At 39.0% G+C, this 16,545-nt stretch overlaps 1 protein-coding gene and 1 long non-coding RNA gene across 8 annotated transcripts in view; one reads left to right on the plus strand and one right to left on the minus strand.

Annotated features, from left to right (window-relative positions):
• Positions 1 to 12,365, plus strand: part of LOC118245068 (protein transport protein Sec24D-like) — a 58,696-nt gene extending 46,331 nt beyond the window's left edge. For all 6 annotated transcript variants that reach the window (XM_035540631.2, XM_050710543.1, XM_050710542.1 and 3 more), the window contains 11 exons: positions 455 to 548; positions 2,725 to 2,841; positions 3,323 to 3,493; positions 4,269 to 4,365; positions 4,998 to 5,143; positions 6,742 to 6,880; positions 7,304 to 7,422; positions 8,710 to 8,889; positions 9,391 to 9,582; positions 10,101 to 10,190; positions 10,614 to 12,365. In XM_035540631.2, the coding sequence (XP_035396524.1) occupies positions 455 to 548; positions 2,725 to 2,841; positions 3,323 to 3,493; positions 4,269 to 4,365; positions 4,998 to 5,143; positions 6,742 to 6,880; positions 7,304 to 7,422; positions 8,710 to 8,889; positions 9,391 to 9,582; positions 10,101 to 10,190; positions 10,614 to 10,754 (1,486 nt within the window). In that variant the 3' untranslated portion in view covers positions 10,755 to 12,365. The remainder of the gene's footprint in view (positions 1 to 454; positions 549 to 2,724; positions 2,842 to 3,322; positions 3,494 to 4,268; positions 4,366 to 4,997; positions 5,144 to 6,741; positions 6,881 to 7,303; positions 7,423 to 8,709; positions 8,890 to 9,390; positions 9,583 to 10,100; positions 10,191 to 10,613) is intronic.
• Positions 2,171 to 10,716, minus strand: LOC118245086 (uncharacterized). Of its 2 annotated transcripts, none has more exons than XR_004777754.1 (4): positions 10,604 to 10,716; positions 9,349 to 9,580; positions 5,822 to 5,956; positions 2,171 to 2,793 (listed from the first exon to the last, which is right to left on the minus strand). It is a non-coding gene; the product is annotated as an uncharacterized LOC118245086 (long non-coding RNA). The 2 variants fall into 2 exon arrangements; XR_004777755.1 differs by lacking the exon at positions 10,604 to 10,716 and adding an exon at positions 10,340 to 10,455.
• Positions 12,366 to 16,545: the final 4,180 nt, after the last annotated feature.

Raw genomic sequence — 16,545 nt, forward strand, 5'->3', positions numbered from 1 at the left:
GTAGCAGCAATTTGCAATGCTGAATTTGAAAGCCTGTTTAGACCAGCTGTGAGCCAGGCATCTTCAGCTCTGCTTCGTCAGAAGTGGGAGGGCAGGTTGCAGCTTTGTGCCATGTTGCATGTTTTTCCTGGTTTTCCTCCTATATATGTGATGCACACCTAGGTATGATCTAAAGACTCTTAAGTCTTTTATCCACACCAGAACTCCTTTATTTTTAGCTATTTTTGATTTAATGCATGTTCCTTTATGTTATCAGCTTTGAAATAATGCATTTCAATAGGATTTTAAAATTCATGTTTCATTTTATTCTGGCTGGAATCCTAAGAAATCAATATTTTTAAGTATAAATTGCATGGAAAAGAAACTCCTCTATGAAGACTTGGTATGTCACATTTTGGGGGATTATCCCAAATACACTAACCAGTTGAGACACTGAACCTTTCTTCTTTCATAGCTTGTTGGACCAGATTCCAGAGATGTTTGCAGACACTAATGAGAGTGAGACCATCTTTGCTCCTGTTATCCAGGCTGGCATGGAGGCACTAAAGGTTACAATGTTCCTCTCTGTCAAAGTAGTTCTTTAATTAGGACAAGACTTGATAACCTATAGGTTGCTAATGACCAGTGCCAAATCCTACAAATCATAATGGGAAATTAGAAAAAAATCACTGATTGTTTCCAGCACTGATGTCCCATTATTTTAACAGCACATTTGAATTTCTTTTGTTTAGAAACAACTGACAAGTGTAACATCTGTTTCCAGATTCTCCTTATTGAGGGAAACCAGTCATAGAATCACTTAGGTTGGAAAAGACCAGTTCCTGGAGTCGGTTTCTTATTCAGCATTTAAGAGATAAGAAGGTGTTTAGTCACTACAGCATAATTAATATAATTAATACATAACTCGGGATGTTTGTACAGACTTCTAGATACATCTAAGTAACTTGCTGTATGTCAGATATCCCTTGAAATGCTGGCATTTCTGTGGAGCACTGCCAATTAAAAAAATGACACCACGATCCACCACAAGATTTGCAGGGGCGGAAAACAGCCAGTGGTGCTTTAAAATAGTTGATTTATCTGTGAGCTCTGTACAAGTAGATCTCAAACTTTGAGTAGATATATTGAGCCAAAATTGTACAGCATCTCTCAAATCCCATTTCTTAAATATTTAACTAATACTTGTTTTCTTCTTATTCATAGTAGTAGAATGTATGTGTGCAAAATATTTATACATTTGGTTACCACTTCTATCAAAATGTTCTTTCCCAGTATTTGACAGAACAAACTTAACACCCATAAATGTAAATTTCCTTTTGATGTTGTTCCTATAAAAAAAACACTTCTCAAACTTTTTATTTAACTTGTATTTTAAAGTTATAAGTTGCAAGGATGTTCCCTGTGAATTATTAATATGCATATACGTGTGCTCAAGAAAATAACTCATCTGAAAAGAGTAAAATATATTCCTCTTTGAGATTAATAAATCTTTAGAAATCATATATGCATTTTAGACACATTGTCAAAAGCAGTGTCAGTAATTCTTGATGCGTATGGTGGTAAGTCAATCTTGCATTCTTTAGAGACTACTTTTTAAGAGTAATTGAAGAAACTGGCATTCATGATTAAAGATAACTGTGCTATTAGGGGTGAGATTCAGCTCTGTTAAAAGATACTGTCTTTGATTGCATTTCTGCCATAGCAAGCAAATTCCTAGTTTTCCCAGAAGAATGCCATGGCTTATTTTGAAATGTGGAGTATCTTGCGGACATGTTAAGATCTGGAGGGGAAGGAGTACCAAAGCCCATTTGCCGGTAGACTTGGGTATTACATTTTTAAACTAGATGTATGGTTAAGCCTGGAGCAGGAAAAGGGCAAATGCCTCCTTCCTTCCTTTCACCTTCACCCAACTTCTTCAGTGCTTAAGGACTTCAGAATTCTAAGACTAACCAGTTTACATTCCTATTAACTGTCTCAGTATCAAGTGAAAAACTGGATTTTGTAAATTTTGGTGGAAGAGCTTGTTAGCAGTACATAGATGCCTGTGGTACTGCTACCGTTGCAATTCCAAAGAAGAGAATAGAAGTTTTTTTTGTCAGCAGTTTGCCATCCCAGTTTGCAAATCCTATGGCCTCATTAGAGTTCTAGATAACAATGAAAACTTGAGTAAAACCAGCATTTACTTTATTTCTTAGTGACAGGAGTTAATCACAAGTTTTGATGCTTTGCATTTTAGTGTAGTTTGAATGTGGAATCTAGTCCAGTAATGTAATTGTCGTTCTTCTCTAAAAATACAATGGATAACAGTGCACCCAAACTGAAGGAGCAGTATTTTCTGTTAAATTACCTTTCCTTTTAATTTTATCCTGTTTAGTGTTTCTACCTTTTATTCTTGTTGCATAATGCTTGTATCTAACTGAAATGTCTCTAGGAGAGGTACTTCTAGTTTTGCCTACCAAGATTTTAGCGTCCCATGTAGGAATTACTGTACCGGTACAATATCCAAAGGATCTATGTTAGACTAAGTTATTTACTGACACAAAATTCCCAGTTTGTTTTGGGACTTCACTTCCATCAAGTGTAAAGACTAAATAAATGGTTTGGCTCTGAAGAACTTTTGCAGAAAGTTTGCACTGTTCTTAGAGACACCACAGCATATGAATGAAAATTAGGCTTGTTTATCTGAGTAATAGAATAAATGTCAATATGGTGTCTTTGCAACAGGCTGCAGAATGTGCTGGAAAATTGTTTATCTTCCATTCTTCATTGCCAACTGCGGAAGCACCAGGGAAGCTAAGAAACAGAGATGACAAAAAACTACTCAATACAGATAAAGAAAAGGTATTTTCTACTTGGAGTTCACAGGGGACTGCTATTACACTGAATTCCTCTAGTAGAGCCTTGGTCTTTTTCACTTCTTTTCTTTTACAAAGAATTGTTGTTTAAACATATAATATTCCCAAATTATACTGTGCCCTGATGATTTAGATATAGAGAATAAATATATAGGTATTGGCCCTACAAGAACTCTGAGGCTAAAGTATGGGCCGAGCAGCAACACCCATCAGTAAAGGAAATCGACCAGCTGCAAATAATTCCACCCACCAAGAGCCTTTGCTACCTGCAAGGTGTGATTTAGTTCTACAAGAACAGACTGACTTTTCAATGCATATAAGTGGTGATAGAATGTATGAGCAGGGGCAACACGATTACAATCAAATCCATGTCTCATTTTTATTTTTCATTTGGGTATTTGGATTGTGATTGGCCACCGACAGTATCTAATGTTATCACATGTGTATTTTTTTTTAATTCTGTGCAGACACTTTTCCAGCCTCAAGTAAATTATTACGAGACTTTAGCCAGGGATTGCGTGGCTAATGGCTGCTGCGTGAATTTGTTCCTCTTCCCAAATCAGTACGTGGACGTAGCCTCCCTGGGTCTTGTCACAATGTACACCGGAGGAACATTGTACAAGTACAACAATTTCCAGGTAAGTGGTGCAAGTTTCCTACCTAGCAGATAGTAACACCTGGGGATTGGTTGTTTTTATTTCAAAACATGCTTTGACAGCGTAAAAGTAGAGCAACTCTAGAAAAATTATTTATAAACCCCAGGGGGTAAAATTCAAATGTAGAAACAGCAGATCAGGCTCAAATATCTTGAGACCGTAATTTTACTTCTGCATAAGCTGGTTGGTATCTTAAAATTAAACCCACTTACCTACATATGGTGCCATCTGAGCAGGGTAGTCAGTTACTCCTGCATTTACAGTTAATGCTTATGATAAAGACACTGCCCCCCCCAAAAGAAATGCCATAACAACACTCACTTGTTTAAAATTTCATGGGAATTTTCATGGGGAAATAAGGGACTTTCTCAGTGTCATCAGCTGATCTGCAAAACCAGTTTTTGCTAAGTGAACAAGACTACTCTAATTATTAAGGCTGTACCACAAAATCCCAGCTAGCCTGCAAGGGTAGGTGCAAGGACCGGACATTACTGAAGACAGGTTTGATTGAAAGGAATTCTGCTTGTCCAAGCTTAGTGATGAATTAACGGTGGATACTTTCACATCTCTATTTCTGTTAATAAAGCAGCAACTGGCATTTCTTGCCATTTTTAAAAGAAAAGAGATGTTACTTGTGAAAAGATTTGCTGGGGGGAGGGCAGGGGCAGAGTTCACAGCGGGCTGAGGGAGTGCTGGATTTCTGCTGGTTTGCTGCCACCCCGTGGTGAACTGCAACTTGTGCTTTGTGCTATTTTAGCTCAATTCTGATAGCCCCCAGTTCCTCACCGACCTCAGGAAGGACATAGAAAAAAAGACCGGCTTTGATGCAATAATGAGGGTTCGGACAAATACAGGTAACGGTACCCGTTGGGAATGAAAATAAATATGAATGCATATGAGAATATATAACTATAAATAATACAGTGCTGAAGTGCTCTACAGATCACTCGTAACATCAGGCTTCCTGTTTTAACTTCATTATGTACCTTTTGAACAGTATAGACTAGTAAAAATGAGTGTGCCCTTACTGTATATACCTACTTAAATCTGCAAATATGATTAAGGTTGCTGATCACTATGCATGCATCCTGAAATGCAAATAAGTTGTACAAAAGAGGGTGTTGTTGCTGAACACTTACATGTTCTTTCATTACTTCAAATTAAACGAATGTTCCTACTTTTCAACCAATCATTCTTGCCTCAAATGCAAGTATTTGAGAAATACAAACAAATGGCCAAGTGAACAGTGCAAAAGGTTCTGGGGGGGGTCTGTGAGCCACAGCACCACTTCATGGCCCATCAGAACAGCTTTGCTTGTCCTCACAGAAGGTGTTGACTGAGGCTGCACACGCGTGAGGGGAAATGGTTCCCATTTTAGTAAGCACAATTGAATGACCAAAAAAGAAGTCACAAAATAATGTCACTTATACTTGTGATTTTTAAATAAAATAATATGGTTTGTTTGTTTGTTTTCATCTGGCTACAGGCTTCAGGGCTACTGACTTCTTTGGTGCTATTTACATGGACAACACCACAGATGTAGAAATGGCAGCGGTTGACTGTGACAAGGCAGTGACGGTAGAGTTCAAACATGATGACAAACTGAATGAAGACAGTGGCGCCTTAATTCAGGTAAAAAAAAACTTAAAGACATACCATGTCTTGAAATTGTGAGTAAGAACTTCTGCAGCCATAATAATAATAAAAACATCATGCCGAAGCACTGAGGGGAGGAAGGTACAGTTTGCACAGACTCTGGTGTCATAGTACCACTAATAAAGTAAGTTTTCAATTAACTAGCCAAAGATCGCTACCTTGCAATGCCAGGCTGTTCCAAAACTCAAGAAATCTGTGCTTCCCTTCTTATTCTGCAATAGGGCATGCCTCAGTAATAGTTCCTGGAAATGCAGATTAGGCAATAATTAAAACTGGCATTTCTCTGCCTAATTGCCAACACTTGTGATAAGCCTGTGCCTAACAAAAGATGTGCCCCAACCATCAGCAGATAATGCGAGGTTGCCATTTACTGTTCCAGGTATTTTGTCATGACATTTTTCTTTTATCAACGGCAGAAAATGTTACAGCTTGCAAGGTTTTGAACTTACTTAAGCCATGGAATTATCTGAACTTTCACTTCTGCTCTGCTTAGCTTTTATCTCGCCCCTATAAATACACTTTATAGGCTAGCGGTTAATCCTTGTACAAATACAGTACTGTGGAACATCCGGTTTGGTATGTCTGCCGTCACTTCCTGGAGCAGTGCTGCAGGAGTGACAGGAAAAGTGCGTGCCATGTAGATGTTGTCTTTACCTGGCTTCCCTGTGACAGAGACATGTGGCAGATCCAGTGCACGTCTGACTGCAGTCAACTGCAGTTGGTGTTTGCCCTGCAGACTTCGGTTTGTAGCTGTAGACAAGATGATGAGATTCTTTTTTGATTGTGGTGCTAGGAAACAAGCATGTGCCAGCAAAATGTTAGTAGTCAGGAAAGCTTGAGCTCAGTTCCTTTACTTTTCATACTTGGAAAAGGGTTTTCCCAAATGCTAACGTTATATTAAAGCAGAATTGGAGTCATAAGCAAATTCTTAAATTATCCCTCCAATTTTAATATCTAAGTCAGTGGAAGGGATGAGATACAGGGGTGGGGTTAGAAGGACTTCATGTTACTTCATAAGCAATTTATTCATGTAAGAAGACCCCCTTCATTTTTCAAGATTACTAAGTTTTTGTGTTGCTGTTGCTGATAACATGATGAGCAGATACTTCTCAGGAAGTGTCTGATGTCTCGTATGGTGTCTTTTCAGTTACATTCCTTTGGGGCACTCTTCTTAATAGCATGTTCAAATACTACACAATTACAGGGGATGCTTTACAAATTTCTAATCAGTGGTCTCTTGTTTTCAGATGATACCATCAGTATGTAGCAAATGAGAGAATAATAAGCCTTTCATCAATCAGTCATGTAGTTATACACTTTCATGACACTTATATACTTTTAAGGCTAATAATTTTTATAATGCATTTACATGTCTAATCTACTTCCACAAAATGTACAGGTATGGTGTTCCTCTAGTTCATTAATGCTGAAGCAGCACTACTAGGCTGGGCTGTCCTTGGGACTAATTACATGCCTTTTACGCACTAAGTGGTGACTCTTACACAATGGACACTTTGAGGATTGACTTTTTGTTTTAAACTCGAAATGAATGGTAATTGGCTCATCTGTTGCAGTGTGCTGTCCTTTACACATCAATAAGTGGACAAAGAAGACTGCGCATACACAATATCGGTTTAAACTGTAGCTCCCAGTTAGCTGACATCTACAAGACTTGCGAGACTGACGCACTTATCAACTTCTTTGCTAAGTCAGGTAAAGTTATAGCAGATTGGTTTTGTTTCCTTTTTGCTTTCTCTAGGGGTGGAAGAAGAGGAAGATAGGAGAGATGAAGTGATTGCCTAGTGGGAAATTGTGTTTTGTAACTTGCTATTCCAAGCCTCAGCAACTAGCAACTCTATTACAAAGTAGAAAAGAGAACTAGATTAGGTATTCAGATATACATGCCATAAAAATAATGCTGGGGAAGGTAGCTAGAAACAGGTAATGCACAAAAGTGTATAGGCATTTTTTTGTGAAGATTAATAAGCATCCTCTAAAATGATACAGGAAAGATTGAAAAGGCACCCATAGAGGTAAGTTTTACTACATTAAAAACTAATTAAAAACTAGCAAAATGTAGATACTCTAAAAGTGTCCCTGTTATTAACATATTCTTTTGTTCTTCTGTATTTGTAGCTTTTAAAGCTATTCTAAGCCAACCCCTGAAGACAGTCAGAGAGATCCTGGTCAGTCAGACGGCTCACATGCTGGCGTGTTACCGCAAGAACTGTGCCAGCCTGTCAGCAGTAAGCCAGGTAAGGACCTCCCTGCCTAAGTCAGGCTATTGCAGCAGAGGAACAACTACCCCTGCAACGTCATGCAGTGCCAGAAAGGGAAATTTCAGAACATACTTCTCATTTTTTCATCTTCTTTCAAGTCTAATTAATGGCAGGTTTGATTCAATGGTAGCAATTGCAGCATATGGAGGCTGTTGTTCTGGGACAAATGGCAGTGCCATTGAGGAAGCTGATTATCATGCTCATACCAGACAGATGAGAGAGCTGGTTTTCTTCCTGCTGAAATTATATGCTAGTTCACAATAAAAGTTTTCATTTTTTTTCTTCTGTACTGTTAAAAAAATTAGTATTTTGATTTTTGACAATTAAGACTGTTATTGTCAAAGTTGAAAATAGCATTGTAACTCAGTAAACAACCTGAATTTACATGTAGCTCTCTAAGAGTGCTGGAGGGATAAATACCTGATGTCTAGATAGGACCATACTCCTAGGGAGAAAAAAATCCATGGTGATTAAAATACAATTTAACAACTTTTTTTTTTTTTTTAAACCAAAGGGTAGTAAGAAGCTCTGAAACAGTTACTTTTATTCCACACTAGTTGAAAATTCTCTCAAATTATGCTATTGCTAGCATTTTCAAATTCTGTCAAATTTAGTAATAATCATCAGTTTCCCCTTTTTATATATACAGAATATTGGGGGGGGGGGGAAGTTTACTGAATAAGGTGCTTTCAAATTCTTTCAGCAACTGTTTCTGAAAAAAGTATTTTCCCAGTTCAAAAAAAGATCCAAAGATGGATGGACTAAACTCCAATCCTATAAACCTTTAAACCTGAATTTTTCTTGCAACTCCCAAGATATTGCCACATCTCTTCCAGCTTTTGAGGCACTTCAAAAGATAGCTGGAAGAGGTGGCTTTTTTCCCACTTTTCTGAGTAAAAATTGGCTATTTTCTACATGACTGCTGAAGTTAATAGCGAGGCTGCACTCCCAACAATCTTGGAGGCATTCTGTTTAGATTATTATTTCCTTTGGTCTCCTCTAAACTGTATTTTCCAATTAGGCTTTTACATACCATGTAATGTGCTTTTAAGAATCCCAAGTCTGGGCAATAAATCATTTAGTCTCAGTGAAGACCAAATGTTAGAAACAATACCCATGAGATATTTGCTCTAGACCTATATTTCCCCTCCTATTTTTTTTTTAAATCAAAGAAAAGAATTAAGCAGTAGTATGTTTGAAAGCCCAGTTGTCATTCCCCAGCACATGGGATACATTAAACAACATGTCTTCTCTGTCCCTCAGCTCATCCTTCCAGACGCGATGAAGGTGCTGCCAGTGTACATTAACTGCTTGCTCAAGAGCTGCGTTCTCGTTGGCAGACCAGAAATTCCAACTGACGAGAGAGCTTACCATCGGCAGCTGGTCATGGCCATGGGGGTGGCCGACACCCAGCTCTTCTTCTATCCCCAGCTTCTGCCAATTGTAAGTGTGCTGCCTGCACATTTGTCCATTTTCAGTGAGGATGGCTTCCAGTGTGCTGTGATGTTTTAAATTGTACAGATGCAGATTTTCTTTGTGCTAGGCAAGTGTTATATGACCAAGCTGGACTGTATTTGTACAGTGATGTAGTTGCTAGGCTGAACTAAATTGAGGAGGGAGGGCAGAAGCTCTAGTTTAAAGTAAACGGGTAAGCAGCATGATCAATCCTCGACAGCAGCATCCTCTCACTGTACTTCTAACAAGATTTTTGCCCAGGCTAATGAAAGGTGCCCACTTTAGTAAAGCTCAGCACTGGTATGCAAGCATCTTAATAGTGTGGAGAAGTCTTCCTTAGCATGCAACGTGTAAACTGACAAAAGTGTGACTGCTCTCTCTATATATTCCTCTCATCTGGAAAGGAGCCGCTAAGGCATGATAAACGTTTTAATCTTTATTTTTTACCTTAAAATCACCAGGTTTGCAACTCTGACTTTTGTCCCACAGCACAGCCTGGATCTGAAGAGTGATGCTGTTCCAGCTGCCGTCCGCTGCTCTGAGGAATGTCTCTCAGAAGGAGGCACCTTCATTCTGGCCAACGGTCTGAGCATGTTCCTGTGGCTGGGGGTCAGCACACCCCCGGAGCTCATTCAAGGGCTTTTCAACGTGCCATCCTTTGCACACATCAGCACAGAAGCTGTGAGTATATGAAGAGAAACCAGTCAAATTTTTCAGAATTTATGATTTATGGTAGTCAGAGACCAGTGAGGGGGATTTTCAGCATTCATCATTCAGCTAAGAGCAGAAACAGGTGACCAGCAGAAGGTATTAAGACACCAAAAACAATACAAAAAAAACTGTAATAAGCTTTTACCCTCTGAGCAATTACAAGAGAGAAGCTTTCAAAGTATCTTAAACTTTCACTATGACAGATACTAAAATCCTATTGAATATGTATTGCTCAAACAGGAACAAAGCACTTGGTAATAGCTAAAGTGTCTCCTGATAATGAATTTTAACACTGTGATTACTTTAAACTGAAAAATGCCTTACAGACAGATGAATTATTCTACAAGGTTTTGTGAAGGAGGTGGCACTTCCCAGTTTAGAATGCAATGCACAGTAAGTCACACCATAAATATCAGTAGCTGGTCTTGTATGAATTTGTAAGAGATGCAACTGGAATATAACAACCTGCAACGCTTCACTTCTAACAGACATTACTGCCTGACCTGGACAATCCATACTCTAAGAAAGTTAAGTCAATAATGGAGCACATCCAGAGCCAAAAGCCCTACACCATGAAGGTAAGACTTGTCTCTGCCTCAGCTGGTTCCTCACAGCTGCTGAACAGAACAGGACGGGCTTTGACAAAACTTCTCCGTAGCTGTACAAGGCATACCAGGAATGGCCATGTACACCAGGGAGTTCTAGCATGCCTTCTAGGGGCAAGTACCTCAAATGTACGTAGTTCTCCATCCAAGGCGATTTTCAAAGATAGGCAGTCTGAAGGTCACTGTTTTTACTGTGGAAACCTTACTTTGCACTAGCTGTTGGCTGCATGCAAGTCTTGCTCCTGCGTTCCTAAAACACAGCTACTGAAATGTGGAGATTTATTATTGTGTTCCCCCCCCCCCCCCCTTGGTAGCACATAATAATAGAGACAGAAAAGTGGTACTAGCATTTAGCATGACTGTATCCTAAATATATATATATTTACCTCTTTTCAGCTGATGATAGTGAAACAGCGGGAACAGCCAGAGATGCTTTTCCGACAGTTCCTGGTAGAAGACAAGAGTATTTATGGAGGAGCTTCTTATGTGGATTTCTTATGCTGCGTTCACAAAGAGATCTGCCAGCTGCTCAATTAAGGAAACTTGAGTACATAATTTGTCAGTTGCTTTTTGATTTTGCAAGAGGGACAGTAATTGGTGCCTGAAGGGTAGCCCACAACCTCACTGTACCCAGGCATTCTGCTGTGCTTTACTGAACCTTTTCTGTGCTCTTTTTGTACAGCTTCATTTCACACAACTCTCACTGAATATTTAGTTTACTTACTCAGCTGTAGAATAGGAAGTTCTGTACTCAGGTAGTAATCTTTCAGGAGTCTCGATTGTTTCTCTAAATTGAATTGTCAGATTTCAAACTGTCAACGCTTAAAAGCATATGATATGCATTTTCAAGTATCAAAATGCAATTTAGAAAACTAATTATTCCTTTTGCTAGTCATAAAGCGTTCTAAGAGCCAGGAAAGATGCTAAAAAAATTTACATAGAAAAGGAAGAAGTTATAAGACGCTGCTTTTTCTAAGGCATACAGGTGAATAGGTTTTATGGCAATCCTGTAGTTTGATTTGAATACTTCAACGTCCTGCATGTAAATTTTCTAAACAATAATCCCCTTTTTCCTGGAAAAGACACGTTATTAACTTCTACAGAAACAGTTCTGGGTAACCTTCTACACCCATGGTTACTCAGGACACAAAAATGCCTCGGTTTATATAAAACTGGACTTGAGTAAGTTTAACAATTGACCACAGGACAAATGGTAATTGAGCAATGCTTATTCTGAGTTGCGTAGTTTATGTCACACTGTTATGGTACAATTTCCCAGTCTTAAGGGCAGCAGTTATTTTAAAATGCTATTTAATTAAATTTTCAAAATTGAACATGTTTGGCTTTATGTTAACTGGAATACTCCCAATACAACTTAGCTAACCATCTGCTTCCCTCAAAATTACAGTGACAGGTCAACCATAAGACAGTTGACACATTAACCAAAGGTTAGTTCTGGTGCTATAAAAAGAAATCCTTGTGTTTAATACCAGTCTTATTACAACGACCTCCTCTCAAGTAACTGATTTATTCATCAGTTAACGCTTTGAAAAATAAACTTCTGCAAATATCAATATTTAAGGTAGAATTTAGAAAGCCAAAATCCTCATGTAAGGATGAGCTGTTTACCTCAGACATTTCTTCAGGCTGGTTGTAGCTGTAGGACCAATGCCTCCGCGCATGAGATCTGAACTTCTGCAAACTTGAAAAGCTGTTGTTACAAATACCAGTGTTTCACCGAAAGGCAGACAGACAGACCGACCGACCACCTCAAAAGAAAGAATCAGACTTGGGCCTCAGTTAAAAAAAGAAGTGCCTTTGACCATGCTAGTGCCACTAATTAGTATTACTGATTTTCATGTATAAGATAAGCAGGCCAATGCATATTTTTGGTTTGACAGCTTATCAGAACAGTTGTGTCCTTGTGTATTGAATAAGAACTCTTACAACAAAGGAATGTATTACAAAAGGATACTCAGACTGAATTCAGCTGTCAAAACGAGCACTTTGTAGCTGAAGATGTTACCTTGTAAAAAGTATTTGTTGCCTTTCTCCATCAGTGTACTTTGTAAAAAAAAAATGACACAAGCAACTCTAAGTGTAAAGACATAAGCAATTATTAAATATAATTATTACGTGTGTTTGTTCTGTCATAGACTAAGGTCTTTTTTTTTTAAATGCTCTTAGCCTCTGTCAAAAGCTACACACTACCTCTTAAACAGCAGCATCTAAAACTAGTACCCCGGGACATTGTACAGGGCTGTTTTAAAAGAACTAGCAATGGAAACTGGCCTCAGGGTTCACACAACTCCCTCTCTACCCCTTTCCCTGGACACAGAGCGAAACAACATAAAAAGCTCATAAAGAGACTTCAGAGGTCAGGCAAAATGACAAAGTTAAATTAGCAACAACAACTAATTCCTATACAGCATAAACGTTTTTTGGTATGTGTCCAAAAGCAAAGACTGCGGCTTTGGCTACTGTAGGTCAATTTTGCCTACTCAAATCTTAAGGACAGGCAAGCTTATTTGGGATTACAGACTTTCAGTGTTTGGATCCTATTAGCATCAAGCCCTGTTTATGATAAGGACACTCACTGGAAGGGGCAAACTGGGTCTCAAATGTGCCAAAACAGCGTGATGAAAAACAAACGAAAAACAGGACAAGTAAACTGTTTTAGAAAAACAAACCAAAAAAAACCACTTACCCTGTGAGTCAGGAAAGGGGAAAGATGCTGCAATTCTCACATAGCATGCAGTGTAATTAGGGAAATGATTGTACCCAGCTGCTGAACAAAGAGGTCAGGCCAACTGCAATGACTAGGAGTCCCCCCTCAGAGGCAGGAGGACAGTGAGCTGCTCACAGACTGCTCCTGCCCCAGCCATGCTTAGAAGTGATTTCCTTACCCCATGCCTCTGATGGCCAGAAGACCATGGCTGTACCACAGACACGCATCTTTGACTTAGTCGGTTCAGGCCACATGAATAATGCTCATCAACAGCTTTAGGACACCTGCTTTATAGCTAGAATTCTGGATCAATGCGTGAAGGTACTTCCATATTAGATTTTTTTTTTTCCCAGACCAAAGCAGCAGAAAATTGATCACTGGTGCTGCAGCTAGCCAATACAGTTGGTAGCAGGTTTGCCACTTCTCCAAATTCCATTTGGCATTACAAACATAACTACATCAATAAATGTACAAAACTGGTAACACAAACCAGCAAGTGTTCAGCATTACTACCTCTAACAGGAGGTGGAGAAATACCCAGCATCACTCTCAAATGTCATCCACATCACGCCACAGGGCTAGAAGGTAAAGGCTTGGTCTGCCTGAATGTGCCTTTAAGGAAAGAGACATCTGGTTGTGATAGCACAGAAGCCAGACAACAACAGCACTTCTCTACTTGCTCGCAGCAGCTGGGTCACAATGAAAAGGGAGCATTGCAGGAAGGCAGTGGGACCATACCCATTGGCACCACTGGTGTCCTGTTTGAGCCACCTCTGACTACAGACATTCCCAAACCACGCTGTGTTGTGCAGCCTCAGCACCACCCCAGCAAAAGGGGAGGAAACCAGCCACGCTGAACATTGAAGTCACACACCTACATCCGATAAACTTTCCTTTGCCTCTGTTCTGCTATGCAGGGCCACCAACCAACTGCACTAAGATACCCTTCTTCTGGGCAAGCACCAGGACTTTGAGCTCCACCTTGCACTGCTCTTATTGATTAACAGTTCCTCTTTTTATAGACTTGATTGTTGGCTAAGCCAATTGTTTTAAAGCTATTATGAATGAGATGTGATACATAATTTGACAAATTACTAAAAAGTATTTAATATATTCAAAGAGACTTTAAAAACTAGTGGCCTGGCAAGCCAGTATTACGTATTAAAGCCAATTTTTACACTGCCCTTCACACATACAAAAAAACCCACAGACATCTTCCATGAATTTGGGAGAAGCAACAACTGAGCCATTTGTTTTGCTAACTGGTGGAATCACAACAGCATCTATGTAATTATAAGACTACCCCCTGCTTTTTTGGTTTCAGGCATGAGGAAAGAAAAGAAGCTGTCAAAATTATACTTGAAGAACAAAAATAACAGCAGTTACTACTTATTCAGATACTTCCATCCTCATTTCTTGTAACTTTTTTTTTTTCTTAGATGAGTGTAATGGAGCATAAACAATGAAGGAGTGGAGGACTTTTTTTTTCCCTGAGTTGTCTTCTCACGGGGGTGGATATTCAACGCGCTGCATTCAGGTTTATGTCCTCACACAATAGGAAAACGTCTACAGCCTTCCACCTTAGGAGAGTTAAGATTTGAGTAGAAGCCAAAAGAAAAGCTGAGATCCATCACAAGCAGTGTGACATTTTACTCCTTCCATTTGACGCACACAAATCTAGTAAGAAGAACCTACTGAGACAGCAGAACCGTTTTGTACCCTCACATACCTGTTCTGTACCACCCCTGTTACTTACCATATCCCTTGACTTTCTGCTATTTAACTCCCATTTTCAGATCAAAATTGTTTGCAGCCTAAACTCCACTGAACAAAGTGTTCAGTGACTGAACATACACACCATGTTCATGATATACTGCATTGGAGAAAAACCTCAGAAATCCCCAAGCGCACTGCATCTCTCACATTTCAACCAACTTATCGCAGCTGGCTTTATCCGAGGCAGAAACAATTCTTAGGCTGGATTTACACACAATGATTTACAGCTGACTGATGTTTTGAAATCCCTTTGACGCAAAATGCCAGAACATCCTGAGTATCTTGTCAGTGCAATTGTCAAATCCTGCACCTAATTCACAGAGGGTGTATACGATATTCAAAGTACTACAAACCTCCTCCAGAATGGAGAGGCATGACAAGATCTAGACAGGCGTCCCAAATCAGATTGGTGGCATTATGCATTTATTAAAACTGGAAAGGAAACTTGTTAGGCTTTTTAATCTTCAAGAATAACATGCTCAAATTAAGTCGCCTACAGTAATTGAAATATTCATCACTTCACCAATTATGAGCATTATCCTACTTCTGTTAAAGTGTTAAAACTGAGAAGTTAACTGACAACTGGTAATAAAATTCAAAGCTTTTCATCTCTAGTCACTACTTTATATGTGGCTCAAATCATCAGTGATTAAACAGTAAAAAAAAAAAAAAAAGACCAGATGTTTTTAAGTGGAGTAAAAAACAGTGCAGTATTTTCTAAGTATCATTCCACAACCACAAGTATGTTACATCCATGCCGTTACTCTTACCTTTAGAGGCATGCCACCACTGTTGAAACAGCACCTTCAGAATATGACCAGAAGGCATCTTTCCTTCACAGGTGACAAGCAGGAAGCTTTATTTCCTTGCCAGTTAACCTCTATTAGAAAAGTAAGGCAAGTTACTTGTTACCAATGTAAACATTACAATTCCTTGGTGTAGTTGGCCCATCCAAATACAATCTAACACCCTCTGGAACAGCAGACTTCTTTTTTCCCATCTTACACTACTTCAGCTATTTCAGCTTTGAAGGAAAAACCCAGAAACTCAACTTTGCATATTCAAGAGGGATTTCCTAGAATTGTTTACAAGACCATGTGTAATTAATTTCATGTCACAAGTCTCAAGCAACATCCCTGCTTCTGCAAACCAATACAGACACAGGGCTCATTCACTTCTTTTTTAGGTCCCATCTTCAGTGCAGCCTACTCTTCTATGTTAAGAGCAGTCTAAGAACCAAACTGCCAGCTATGGATATAGAATTAAAAGAAGAAAATGAAAATTAATATTTTCTACTAACCAAGGAAAAAAAATATGTAATATGCCACTGGCACACAGGCTACCTTCTTAAGATTAAGTGTCTCCAATATTTACTTTTTGAGTAAGAACATGATTAGGGCAAAAATCAAGAAGAAAATGTTTTCTTACTGTGGCATAACACAACTACTAAGTGCTGTTCTCAGTAGTGTTCGGCAGACTTTGCTGACAGCCAAGTGAACACAATGCTTAACCAGACCCCTTCCCCTCTCCCCCTTCCAGTCCTTCTTCAGCTTTCCAGATCTAACAGGAAGAAACAAAATGTAAGCAATAGATGACTTTCATTTACCCTTTAACAGCCCCTTAATACATACAACACCAAGGCAGTGACATTGACCAGATCATACAAAAACCTTCGTGCTAAGATTTCATGCACTGAAAGAAAACTTGAGTAACCCCCCCCCCTTTTTTTTTTTTTTTTTTTAAAACAGCAGACAACCACAATGGTAGGAAACCACAATAAAACTTACTTATTCCAAAACCTTAAGAAGAAAGTAAACCCACAAA

The sequence above is a fragment of the Cygnus atratus genome, chromosome 4, assembly GCF_013377495.2.
Source record: "Cygnus atratus isolate AKBS03 ecotype Queensland, Australia chromosome 4, CAtr_DNAZoo_HiC_assembly, whole genome shotgun sequence".
Classification (NCBI taxonomy): Eukaryota; Metazoa; Chordata; class Aves; order Anseriformes; family Anatidae; genus Cygnus; species Cygnus atratus.